This window comes from Pelobates fuscus, chromosome 2 (genome assembly GCF_036172605.1).
Source record: "Pelobates fuscus isolate aPelFus1 chromosome 2, aPelFus1.pri, whole genome shotgun sequence".
NCBI classification, from domain to species: Eukaryota; Metazoa; Chordata; class Amphibia; order Anura; family Pelobatidae; genus Pelobates; species Pelobates fuscus.
The window spans coordinates 194,574,262-194,588,184 of NC_086318.1; the positions used below are offsets into that span (position 1 = coordinate 194,574,262).

Here is a 13,923-nt window from a genome sequence, read left to right on the forward strand (position 1 = left end):
CAAAAGGTTTTAGATTTTTCGTTTTCATTGTATACCTGGCTTTCCAGGAGCAGCCAGCACATACAATATAATTACATTTATTCCCTCCGCCCCTAGTGCCATGGACTAAATGGCCATGTGATTGCATGCTCATACATGTCTGAGAAATGGATGAAATGCCTGCACATCATGAGGCCAACCTAAGCAACATGGGATGATGTCATCACTCTTTATACGGAAGTCCAGCAGAGATAAGTGTGTTTTATCCTGACACTCTTTCATTGTTACCTCATTTAAGGAACACTGCAGATGCATAACACACTTCAGCTTGCTGAAGAGCTTGATGTGCCTTGAGTCTGTAATTTTTTTGACAGTTTACAAAAGTGCTAGTTTCAATAGCTGTCACTCTGCAATAACTATAGAGGTTGTAGTGCTTAGAGTGTCCCTTTAAGAATCACTGATATAATTAATGCAAAAAGCAAAACTCAAATAAAATAGGTTAGCATGCAGAGCTTTTTTTATTTCTTTTTAGATATGATTAATCACGGGAATCAAAAAAGTGTAAATGTCACTTTATTTTCTTAAAAGTTTATCAGTGCCTCCAATCCTCTTGCTTGGTAAACATGATTATTAACATTATTATTGTCAAATGGTGTGTATATAATTTGAAATATTAAATTTAGGTCTGTTTATTCATATATTAGTGTTCTTATCCTCCTGCCACAAGTGCCCATTTGTAGATCCAGTGTCCTGCGGGGAAACAACTTGGATGCCCTCCCCTTTGGTTGGATAAAGTTGTCGCTGGGAACGGCGGGGGCAGTTTCCCTGATCCGTGCCTGGTGGGCAGAGGCCAGCGGCGCTCTGCCCTGTAGCCAGTGGTTAAGCTGGGTTGGTTGGTGGGTCATCAGGCCCCAGAACAAAGAGGTAGGTAGGGCAGAGGCCAGCTCTTCTGCTGGGAGAGGGTCAGTAGAGGACTTAGTTCCCTCTCCTGCACCTGGACCATGGTTGGGAATGGGCAGTTGGGGATCTGGGTAGGCTGCCCATCATCCCTGTCGGACTGGTGCAGAGACCTTTGTCCAAACTGCACCATCCATTCTAGGGGGCTGGTCCCTGGACAACAGTTCCATCCTCCCAATGTGTCTCTGGTGGCCGCTGGGGAGGAAGGACGAAACACTCCGCTCCCTGTAACACACACTGCCGCTAGGGGGGAAAGACCGACCGTCTCCTCTCCCAATAATATACTCTACTGCTGGGGAGGAAGGCCAACACACTTCTCTCTCTGGGATATACACTGCCGCTGGGGAGTGAGACCGGTTGTCTCCACTCCCTGTAATACATAGTTGCAAGTTTCGCGGGTGTTTTGTACCAGTGTGATATCATTTTGTATCCTGATTCTTGATATTTGGTGCTTATAGAGGTTTTGTGCGTCATCGTGAAGGCTGTGATCCATTGGTGTTGGGTCAGGGGGTGACCGAGGTCTCTCTCCCAATATCTGACAAAGTAAGGGAGTTGTGCATCTCTTAAAAGTTTATCAGTGCCTCCAATACTCTTGCTTGGTAAACATGACATTATAAACATGATTATTAACATTATTATTGTCAAATGGTGTGTATATAATTTGAAATATTAAACATTTAGGTCTGTTTAGTCATATATTAGTGTTCTTATCACAAGAAATTAAAGATAAGGTAAGTATAGTGTCTAATAATTAAAATTTATTTTTTTCAGTGTTCTTCCCATTCATTGCACCTATTCTTGAGAGGCTGAATGTCAACTTGGTGCCCAAAGACTTCCTAAACTTTTTCATGAATGCAGTCACAAGCTTCAGAGACAAGAGAATAAAAGGAGATCACTCGGTGAGCTTATTACCAACACACAAGCTGCTTATTTGCATTTATTGCATGGTATTCTGGGACTGTGGAACTGTGTAAATACAATCTCTTAAAGCCCCCTTGAGTGGTGCATTTTCTTTTTAAAATTTTCTTTTTTTTTTTTTTTACTTTTTTTTTTTATTTCAGACATGTAGTAGCCTTGTGTAGTTTGCTAATACTTCTATATTTCAGGCCTTGGGACTCTTATCATCATTAATATCTTGCGTTATCCAATTAAACTCCCTGTGACCCCCCCCCTACCCGGATCCCCGTTCCTCCCCCTCACCCCCATCTCTTGTTTAATTTTATTGTATATTCTTATTTATCAATTTGCTTTGCCCTGTTGCTTTAGGAGAGAGAGAGAGAGAGAGAGAGAGACACTTATGCCCAGTGTATTTTTCTTATTTTCTTATTGTATTTTGTCTGCCCATCTGGGGGTTGAGATCTTTTCTACCCTTTTCTTTTCCTCCCCTCCTTTTTACTGAGCCTCGACTCGCTTAGTCTGGACCTTAGCTATGCCTAATTTAATTATTGTGTGATTCAGAAGGGAGGAAAATAATCATGATGATATTTATTAGGTTATCATTTCCATTTTGCATATCCATGTATCCCAGTCTTCTATTTGGGTATATCTGTTTCCTACGTTCACCAGGATACCCCTTTCCATTCTTGCTTGCCATATAACTTGTGTTATTAATTCTTGGGTGCATGGAATTATCCCTGTTTTCCAGTTTCGTGCTAAAAGTAGTTTAATTAACCTTTTGTTTAAATTTTTAGCTATAAATATTCGTTTCTCAATATTCATTTTATATCCTGACACTTTGGAGTATTTAATTATCTCCATCAGAAGCTCTGGGACCAAGGTTTTTGGCTCTTCTAAAGTTAGCTGGAATACAATTTAATGGTGCCACACTTGGCCTTATATGACAATCCCCATGCAAGGGGTACACCCACATGGACCTTGTTAGGGACAGGGACACAAACTTACAAACCAATAATAACACATTTACAATATAAGGCACTCCCACACATGGCATACAATCCCCCCCTCTGCCTGGGAGATAATTGAGTCAGGTACTGTATTAACTCAATTATCTCCAGGCAGAAAAAACACATATTTCTAAAAAGTCCCAAAAGTACCCCAAAACACATAATATCCCCACAAATGTTACATCCCTTAATAGCCCCGATCTGGGTGACCAACATATCCCAAAATCACCCAGATCAGTTCAGGGGTTCAGAAATTTTATGGAAGTCATAGGTTTTACCGACCACAAGTATGGTCCCATAGCCGAATATATTTCCATAGAATCGTGGCTAAGTGCTGGGGACAGACCGGGAACCGCAAAGTTTTCATGCCGAAAATAGTTCCAGGGCATTCTTGGCTAAGTCCCCCTGAAGTCTATTCACAGTTTTGGTCCATGCGAACAAGATGGCTGCCACCTCATGGTCGTCCATAGGAGTCTCGGCCACCCAGACGAACACTTAGACAACTGCGGTGGAAATTGAAACAATGTATCAATTAAGCTTAACAAGCTCCAGGGTGGTCTCCGGTTCATGCAGCTGCTCAGTTACCGAACCATATAATTCCATTAGACAAACAGACTTTTATATCACGGTTTACAGGGTCCATAGTCTGAGGGCAGGAGGCTGGCAAGCAGGCCCCTCCAAGAACTCGTGGCAAACTCACTTGAAAAGGGGAGTTTGTCACACATCTTTCCCCTCCCGGGGAGACTATCCAGACCCCAGACCTCCAATTGGTCTGGGTCTGTGATAGTCTGGTGGCCTTTCCCAAACGGCGTAGTCGTCCAGACAGCCTCCTGCCACAAGTGCCCATTTGTAGATCCAGTGTCCTGCGGGGAAACAACTTGGATGCCCTCCACTTTGGTTGGATAAAGTTGTCGCTGGGAACGGCGGGGGCAGTTTCCCTAATCCGTGCCTGGTGACCAGCGGCGCTCTGCCCTGTAGCCAGCGGTTAAGCTGGGTTGGTTGGTGGGTCGTCAGGCCCCAGAACAAAGAGGTAGGTAGGGCAGAGGCCAGCTCTTCTGCTGGGAGAGGGTCAGTAGAGGACTTGGTTCCCTCTCCTGCACCTGGACCATGGTTGGGAATGGGCAGTTGGGGATCTGGGTAGGCTGCCCATCATCCCTGTCGGGCTGATGCAGAGACCTTGGTCCAATCTGCACCATCCATTCTAGGGGGCTAGTCCCTGGACAACAGTTCCATCCTCCCAATGTGTCTCTGGCGGCCGCTGGGGAGGAAGGACGACACACTCCGCTCCCTGTTACACACACTGCCACTGGGGAGAAAGACCGACCATCTCCTCTCAGACCGTCTCCTCTCCCAATAATATACTCTGCTGCTGGGTATGAAGGCCAGCACAATTCTCTCTCTGGGATATACACTACCGCTGGGCAGTGAGACTGGTTGTCTCCACTCCCTGTAACACATAGTTGCAAGTTTCTCGGGTGTTTTGTACCAGTGTGATATCATTTTGTATCCTGATTCTTGATATTTGGTGCTTATAGAGGTTTTGTGCGTCATCGTGAAGGCTGTGATCCATTGGTGTTGGGTCAGTGGGTGACCGAGGTACCTCTCCCAATATCTGACAAAGTAAGGGAGTGGTGCATCTCTTTGTGGTGAGTTTAGCAGGTGGTACAGCAGGAAGATGGCATGTGGTGGAGGTGTGATGGTCTCAAAAGTGGTAAGTGGTTGTGTAGCTTCGGGAGTAGATTCGGAATTTGCTTAAGTAGGCTTACTAGCTGGTGGTACCTGAAATTAGTCATCAAGTCTGGGGGATCGGGTGTGGGCAAATCAGTTAATGGGCAGATATTCCCGTTTGTCAGCATGTGTTTGAGCCTGCATAGAGTTGGTAAGCCCAGGCTGGTCATGATTCGGTTGGTGTTAACCATGTGGAACAATGTGTTGCCCATGATGTGGTACAGGGGAGAAACTGGAGGAGCGAGGTCCAGTTTGTTTGATATCCTTTTCCAGACCGCCAGAGTGGCTGGTATTGTGGAGTGTCTCCTCTCATGTCCGACGGTCTTTTGTGGGGGTTTCCAAGGGAGTGTGTTTAGTGGTAGTGTTGAGAAGCTGGCCTCTATGGCGATCCAGAGCTTGTCCTCTGTTCCTAGAGTCTATTAGGTGAATAGTTTGGTGGTATTTAACCAGATCCGGGAGTCCCAGCCCACCCTGTAGTTTAGGTTTTTTGAGAATGTCATACTTTATCCTGGCTGTTTGATTTCGCCATACATATGTTGTGAAAGCCCTGCGTATTTGGGCTAAAAAGATCGGTGGGACGAGGATCGGGAGTGTCTATAGCAGGTATAAGAAGCGTGGCAGGACGTTCATTTTAAGAACGTTTACTTGTCCGAGCCAGGTGATGTGCGGTACGTCCCAGTCTGTTAGGTCTCTGAGAACGCGTTCTTAGAGGGGAGGAAATTTATGTATGAACAAGCGAGATAGATCAGCGGTGAGCCATACGCCTAGATATTTGATTGCATCCTTACACCAATGGAACGGGAATTGCGCTTTCAGGGTCATGGTCAAGGTGTGGTCACAGCCAAGATGCAGGATCTTGGATTTTGTATAATTGATTCGGAGGTTGGAGAGAGCGCTGTAGTCTTCAAATTCCTGCATGATGGCCAGGAGTGAAGATTGTGGGTCTTGGACTGTGAACAGCAGGTCGTCAGAATAGGCAGATATTTTACTTTTCCCCCATTTGTCTTCTATACCCCCAATGTCCGGTCATTTTCGGGCCGCGTTAGGAAACGTTCCAGGCTTAGCACACAACCCTGCAGGACTTGCCATAAGCAAAGGTAGCATTTCTGGATGATCACTTCCCACCCACCCTACCCCACACCCCAACCCCCCATGGTAATCATTACATTTATAGATGGCTCAAATTACCTAGCTTTCCTGTTAAACCAATTATGTCCACCAAGCCCTCCACACCCAAAATAGCTATACTCACACAATACCTCTTTAACCCTTAACCCTCCTAACCACAGCTCTTAAAAACACAGCACCTACTCTCCTACTAATGTTCTCACTTCTATTTTTCACTTTCTCTCTCACTTCCCTCATCATTAAAATCTCTCTATCATTTTACCTACCTGTTCCTGCTAACACCATCTTCATTGCTCCCTCCCTGCTCCCCTCATCTCTGTATTCATCACATGCACTTTACTCATATTTATCCAGCCTTTCTCCACACACCCCTCCTAAATACCTTAAATACAAGCTCTCATCCCCAACATTTAAATCTTACTCGCACCTTCTCTTCCTTTCCATCCTACTACTCCTAGCAGCAGGTGATGTTTCTCCAAACCCTGGTCCCTCCACTACTCAGCCACCTGGTTCAAACACCAGAAACCACAACAACCTAATACCCATTCCATGTAATTCTCACTATAATTCCTCTTTTAAAGCTGCCCTCTGGAATGCACGCTCTGTGTGCAGCACCTTTAAATCTACTTCCATCCATGACCTATTTATCTCACACTCCCTAAACCTACTTGCACTAACAGAAACATGGCTCTCTCCCTCGGATACTGCTACCCCTGCCTCACTGTCCTTTGGTGGTCTCCACTTTACCCACAATCCAAGACAAGCAGAGATTAAAGGTGGCGGTGTAGGTTTATTTCTCTCACCCCACTGCTCCTTTAAAATCCTGCCCACCCCCCCTTCCCTCTCTTTCCCATCATTCGAAATTCATTCAATTCGCCTTTTCAAACCCTTCTCTGCTAACATTGCCGTCATATATCGTCCCCCTGGTTCCCCTCTCCTCTTTCTTGACCACTTTGCTGCCTGGCTACCCTACTTCCTCTCTTCCAACATTCCATCCCTAATTCTTGGAGACTTCAATATTCCCATTAACCCACCTTTAACCCCAGCAGCCTCTAAACTACTTTCAATTACTTCCTCCCTTGGACTATTGCAGTGGGCTAATTCTCCCACTCATGTAGCTGGCAATACCCTCGACCTTATTTTCTCCTATTCATGTACATTATCTAATATCTGCAATACTCCATTTCCTCTCTCTGATCACCACCTCTTATCGTTTGCTCTCAATTACCCCCTCACCCAACAACCTCAGCCTAACCCCCCTCAGCTCAGGAGGAACCTTAACTCTATTGACCTCCAGCAGCTGTCGGCTGACATTGATTCACAACTGCTATCCATCCCTTCCCTCTCCTGTCCCTCACTGGCCATCTCCACATATAACACTACCCTCACATCTGCCTTGAACACTGCAGCCCCACTCCAAACATGCACCTCGAGGAGAACACGACCCCAACCTTGGCATAATAAATCAACACGCTATCTGCAGAGGTGCTCCCGCTGTGCTGAACGCTCCTGGAGGAAGTCCCGCACCCAGGCAGACTATCTTCATTATAGATTCATGTTGCTTTCATACAGCGCAGCCCTTGCCCTTGCCAAACAGTCCTACTTTTCCTCTCTCATTAGTTCATGCTCCCGCAATCCCAGACGTCTCTTTGACACTTTTAATTCCCTTCTCCGCCCTGCTGTGGCCACCCCCCAAACTAACCTTACAGCTGATAGCTTTGCATATTACTTTACTGACAAGATTGAACAGCTAAGGAAACAATTCTCCCCTCCTTGCCGTTCTCTTTCTCAACCACACATAAATCATGCTTTCCCTACCCTTCAGACTTTCTCCCCAGCTACTGAACAAGAGGTGGCTGCACTTCTCCGTTCCTCTCGCCCCACCACTTGCCCACTTGATCCTGTCCCATCTCACCTCATCAGATCTCTCTCCCCTTGTCTTGTGCCTATCCTAACACACATCTTTAACTGCTCTCTCTCTTCTGGCACTGTTCCTGCTGACCTTAAACTTGCCACTGTAATACCTATCCTGAAAAAAACATCTCTTGACCCGTCCTCCCCCTCTAACTATCGTCCCATATCCCTGCTCCCTTACTCATCAAAGCTTTTGGAAAGACTTGTCTTTACCCGTGTGTCTCACTTCCTTAATTCCAACTCTCTCCTTGACCCTCTTCAGTCTGGCTTCCGCCCTCTCCACTCTACTGAGACCGCTCTTATCAAAGTGACTAATGACCTAATCTCCGCTAAATCCAAAGGTCACTACTCCATATTAATTCTCCTTGACCTCTCTGCTGCCTTTGACACAGTTGATCATGCTCTCCTCCTTCAAACTCTTCAATCACTCGGTCTCTGTGACTCTGTCCTCTCTTGGTTTTCCTCCTATCTCTCCCAACGCTCATTTAGTGTCTCCTTTTCCAAGGATACCTCCTCCCCTCGCCCTGTCTCGGTTGGAGTTCCCCAAGGCTCTGTCCTTGGTCCCCTTCTATTTTCTCTTTATACTGCCTCTCTTGGAAAACTTATTGCCTCTTTTGGATTCAACTACCACCTGTACGCTGATGACACTCAGATATACCTCTCCTCACCGGACCTCTCCCCGGCCGTCCTGCAACGTGTCACTGCTTGCCTCTCTTCCATCTCTGACTGGATGTCGTCACGCTTTCTCAAACTTAACCTCTCTAAAACTGAACTCCTTGTCTTTCCTCCTCATAATACTGATCCTCCTCTCTCACTCTCCCTTCAAGTCAGTGATATCCACATAAGTCCATCCCTACAAGCGCGCTGTCTTGGCGTCATACTTGACTCTGGTCTCACCTTTGAGTCTCACATCCAGTTTGTTGCCAAGTCCTGTAGGTTCCAACTCAAAAACATAGCCCGCATCCGCCCCTTTCTTACGCAAGATTCTACCAAGGAGCTTGTCCATGCTCTAGTAATTTCCCGCATGGATTACTGTAACCCTCTTCTGATTGGTCTCCCCAAAAGCCGTACTGCCCCGCTACAGTCTGTAATGAATGCTGCAGCTAGACTGATTTTCCTATCCAGTCGGTCCTCTCACACCTCGCCCCTCTGCCAGTCCTTACATTGGCTCCCTGTATCCTATAGGAGTCAATTCAAAGTGCTAACCCATACATTTAAAGCACTGAACAATTCCAGCCCCTCTTATATCTCTTCACTGATCCAGAGGTATGCCCCTCCTCGTACCCTCCGCTCTGCCCGCGACCACCTCCTGACCGCTGCTCGCACCCGTACGGCCAACTCGCGCTTGCAGGACCTCTCACGGGCGGCTCCTCTCCTTTGGAATAACTTGCCTACTGCCATCAGACTCTCCCCTAGTCTTCAATCATTTAAGAAGGGCCTTAAAACCCATCTCTTCAGGAAAGCGTATGGCCTCCCAGAGTAATCTCTCCCTTACATACCTGTCTCTTGCTCTCTCCTATGGGATAGTGCTTTGCTCTCTCCTCCAGCTCTGCTTCACTCCTACTTGATATTTCCTATCCTAATGTTTCTAATACCCCTCCTCCTATAGACTGTAAGCTCATTTGAGCAGGGTCCTCTTCAACCTATTGTTCCTGTAAGTTTTCTTGTAATTGTCTTATTTATTGTTACATCCCCCCTCAAAATATTGTAAAGCGCTACGGAATCTGTTGGCGCTATATAAATGGCAATAATAATAATAATAATAGTACAAATAGCAGGGGTGAAATGGGGCATCCCTGTCAGGTACCGTTGCGTATCATGAATTGGTTGGACAGTGTGCTGTTCACATATACTCGTGCTGACGGCCCATTGTAGAGAGCCCCAATCCATGTCCTCATGTTCGGACCGCGAGTTGTTCGGGGCCAGTTGTTGTAGCGTTGCAAACAGGAAAGTCCAATCTATCCTGTTGAACTTCTTCTCAGCGTCGGTGGATATTAGGAGTGCGGGCGAGGGTCCAGTTCGGGCCGCGTGTATCAGGTTGATAACTTTGGTGGTATTGTCTCTGGCTTCTCTGTTTTTGACAAACCCCATGTGGTCTGGATAGATCAGTTTTGGTAGGATGGGTTGAATGCGGAGCGCTAGAACCTTCACGAAGAGTATCAGGTCAGCGTTCAACAGGGAGATTGGCCTGTAGCAGGGTCTTTGCCCTCCTTAGGCAGCACCACAATGTGTGCTTTTAGTGTGTTCTGGTCGAGGGTCCCCCCCGTCCAAATGTTTTATAGTAGGTTCTGTAGTATTTGACGGTGAAGCCATCGGGGCCCAGGCTCTTCCCATTTTCGGCCAGTTTCAGAGCCAGGGATAGTTCTTCTGATGTAATTGGTTCTTCCATAGTGTGTTGAGTGTTACTGGGACAGTCAAAGTTCCAATTGTCTGGTGTATGTCGTCTCTCGTTGCCCGGTACCCTGTTTGAGTATTTATATTTTTAAAATGTACCTAAATCGTTCATGGAGGATATCATTTTTATCTCAACCACAGTTATAATAACATTTAACCAGACAAATGGAAGAACTGTGCAAATTATTAATACAGTCAAATTGTGTGAGAAATTAGAAGTTATGTTTGTTGTATAGCAGTATTTCAGGTGCAGAAAAGGAAACTGTAGGTTGGGAAGTAGGGACAAAGAGAATAGGCTTGTGTGACAACATTCATTAGTATAATTTTGAAAAACCAAAGAACAAGAATAGAAAATAATACACCCATCTTCCTGGGTGCATTATAGTAGCAAAAGATACAGTGGGATGTTGACAGAGGCTTAAATCTATGCTTAATTTTGTGGATACTTTGTATGATGTATCACCTGTGCGGTGCTCTCATGTACCCTTTGGGCATGCAGTAATGATACTGGCTAATGACTGCTAGGCATTCACTATACAGATTATGCTCTATATGCTCTTAATTCAGGTCAGAAAAGTGGCAGAGTGGAAGCTAAGTGTACGTATTGAATGTAAATATAGTAAAGAAAGCAAAAGAGCGTTAGCTGTCCTAAAGATAATGTAAGAAAAAGTCTTTAAAACATCACATTTATTTAATATATATCTTAAAACAGGAAAGACACAGCTACATAAACCAAAATAAACCAAAAGGAAAGAAAGATCTAGAAGAGGTCGCTCGGACAATCTAATGTTGAGTATGGAGGTATATAAAGTTTATCTAGTGGTAAAATAGTACCAATAAAGATCAGAATAAACCACTAGACAACTTAAGCCAAACAAAATAATAGGTAGCAACAGTGTATATAAATGCTAATGGCTTCACAGTTAAAGAGTGTGTATCTAGTAAATCATTGATGGAAACACTGTTTCTACAATCAGTATATAGTGTCTTGAACAAACAGTATACAAACCAGGAAGGGAACAAGAAGGGGAATATTGCCTAAACAGCCACAATAGATAAGCGGATCACATTGTACAAATGGTGTCTGAATCAAAACCCCCAATTGTTAAGCCGAACCTGGAAATAGGACAAATGTGAACACCACCATCTGTCGTCTTAACGACATTGAAAGAAAATCCCACGTTAGACTAAAGGTCACAAAAAAAACTTATATTTTGTTTGGCTTAAGTTGTCTTGTGGTTTATTCTGATCTTTATTTGTACTATTTCATCACTAGATATACTTTATACACCTCCATACTCGACAGTAGATGTCCGAGCAACCTCTTTCAGTTCCTTTTTTGCCTTTTTTTTTCATTTTGGTATATTTTGGTTTATTTAGTAGTGTCTTTCCTGCTTTCATATACCGGTATATTTAATTCAGGTCAGTTCTACTTCTCTAAGTGGCTGTACACTGAAATATTCAAAAGGGAGGCTGGTTGACCTCTGTTTTGAAACAGGTCATAAGAGACGAAATGGCAGGTGGGCCATAAATATAAGTTGTGCTCTGGTTAGTGGACAGAAAAATAGACTGAATCCACTAAAATGGAAAGTTGTTTTCCTCACTTCTGTAGACAAGATGGTAAGTGTCTTTCTCAAGCATATTGCTACATTTTACTGTACAAGACTGTAATTAATGTCTAATTTGTTTCCCAGGGCAGAGTGGATTTCCTGCAGCTAATGTTGGACTTTAGAACAGATGATCCAAATATTTTGAACAGCAGCCAAAAAGGTATAAAAGTTATATTAAATAAGCTTGTAACCGATCCCGTATACTAAGACTGAGTACATCCGCTGTAATTCTCCCAAGTCCCAAGTGAAGCAGTGATTATAGCTCTAGTATAACCAAACATCAGCCTAGACTTGATGAATGGTACAAGAAGACTGTTTTATTATGGCCCAGCGGCTTGCTTATATACACAACTCCCAGCAGGGGGTCTCCACACAATAAAATGCAAGCCCCTCCCATAAATCTCTGTGCATGGGAGATAATTGAGTTAAAGACTGGTAAGCTAATTATCTCCCAGGAACAGAAAGGCAAACATAAACATATAAAACATAAAAATACCCAAAAACATAATAAAAACATTACCTAACCCCACAAAAATACATTGTTTTTTTGTTTTTGTGTTTTTTTTGGATAAATTATAAAAAGACAAACATATCACATAGACGAGCAAGATGCCACAGACAAAAAAAAAAAGGCATTTTAACCTGGAGATAACATACAATACAATTACACCCATCATTTAAATGTCAATTTACATTATTAAATTCAATAATAACAGAAAATAGCCATAACCACATCTACACAGGAAGACAAAGATGGGCTATAGCTAATAAACAGGGCACACACAATTGGTCTTACGTGGGGAAGAGAAAAAAAAAAGTCAAATTACCCATGAATAAAGTTATTTTAATATCTACTAAAGGATCGGAGAGCTCATATGAAGCTATCCTAATCTTGCTTTCAAACCAGCTTGACAGAAATTGATATGTCTATTACCCGAATTCCAACCCATTACCAGTCTGTAATGTCTACAATAAATTTAGAATAAAACTCACAAAGTCCCTCATTATGGAAGTTATTACTCAAAAGTAAGCCCCTCTCCATCTCAAGTTGGTATAATAGTTGTGCTTTAAGTTGGCCTTTTTTGGGATCTCCATATTTTTCCAAAATCTAGCAATTAGAGTTTTAGTTGCCATTAAACAGTGGACCAGAATCAATTTTAAATTACCTTATATTTCTGAGCCAAAAAGATGGAGTAGTGCAAGATCCGGTTTAAACTCAGGGCGTATACCTCCAATTATAAAATTAAGATCAAATATAATATTCCAAAGAGGTTTATTATTATTATTATTATTATATTATTTATAGAGCGCCGTCAAATTCCGCAGCGCTTTACAATGGGTGGACGAACAGACATGTAGTTGTAACCAGACAAGTTGGACACACAGGTACAGAGGGGTTGAGGGCCCTGCTCAATGAGCTTGCATGCTAGAGGTTTAGGTTTAATTCTGGGACAAGTCCACCAAATATGGAGAAAAGTCCCTTCAGGGTGGAAGCATCGCCAACAATTTGAGGGATTAGAGATGGATATTTTAGAAAGTCTTACAGGGACCAAATACCATCTAAACAAATTTTTTGTGAAAGTCTCAAGAATATTCAGATTATGTATATGTTTCCTTGTCACCAGAAATGCTTTACACCAATTATTATAAGGAATGGAGATACCCAAGTCTTGTTCCCATTTAGTTAAAGCTTTAGGTATATCCGGGACCCCGGTGAGTTTTATCAAATCTATCGCAAGAGAGAATACCTTCTTTACATCTAAGCCAGAAACAATCTTCCTGAACAGGTGGCCCTTATTGACAACTAAAGAAATAATATGGTCTTTAAGAAAACTCTTAAGACGTAGATAGTTAAATATCTCTTTAGAGGGTATATCCAGCAAAGTCCTAAGAGCTTCAAAACTTTTCATATGCTGACCAATAAAGAGATCTTTTATCTTATAGTTACCCTTTTTATACCAGTGCCGTAAATTTATCTCTACCATAAGCTGTTCTAAAGAACGAATAGTAAGATTCTCACAAAGTTTTTTCTTAATTTTCAAGGTATTTTTTAAATATGACCATTCTTTAAGTGTTTGAGATAAGGACAGAACAGAGTGGACTGAGATGTCATGCAAATCTTTATTCTTGCTTACTTCCCTCCACAAAAGGAGCTCCAGATTATTCAGACCAATTCTGGCTGATTCAATTTTATACCAGGCTTGATTTCTTGAGTCACTTATTTGTAAATGGGAAGCATGAACCAACATATTAGCCTGATAAATTTGCATAATCAGGGGGTATCCCAATCCACCCTGTTGGCTCTTCCT

At 43.3% G+C, this 13,923-nt stretch overlaps 1 protein-coding gene across 1 annotated transcript in view; it reads left to right on the plus strand.

Annotated features, from left to right (window-relative positions):
* Window positions 1–11,875, plus strand: part of LOC134587015 (cytochrome P450 3A21-like) — a 42,413-nt gene extending 30,538 nt beyond the window's left edge. Inside the window, exons 8-9 of the mRNA XM_063443058.1 lie at window positions 1,708–1,835; window positions 11,699–11,875. Coding sequence (XP_063299128.1) covers window positions 1,708–1,835; window positions 11,699–11,821 — 251 coding nt within the window. The 3' untranslated portion in view covers window positions 11,822–11,875. The remainder of the gene's footprint in view (window positions 1–1,707; window positions 1,836–11,698) is intronic.
* Window positions 11,876–13,923: the final 2,048 nt, after the last annotated feature.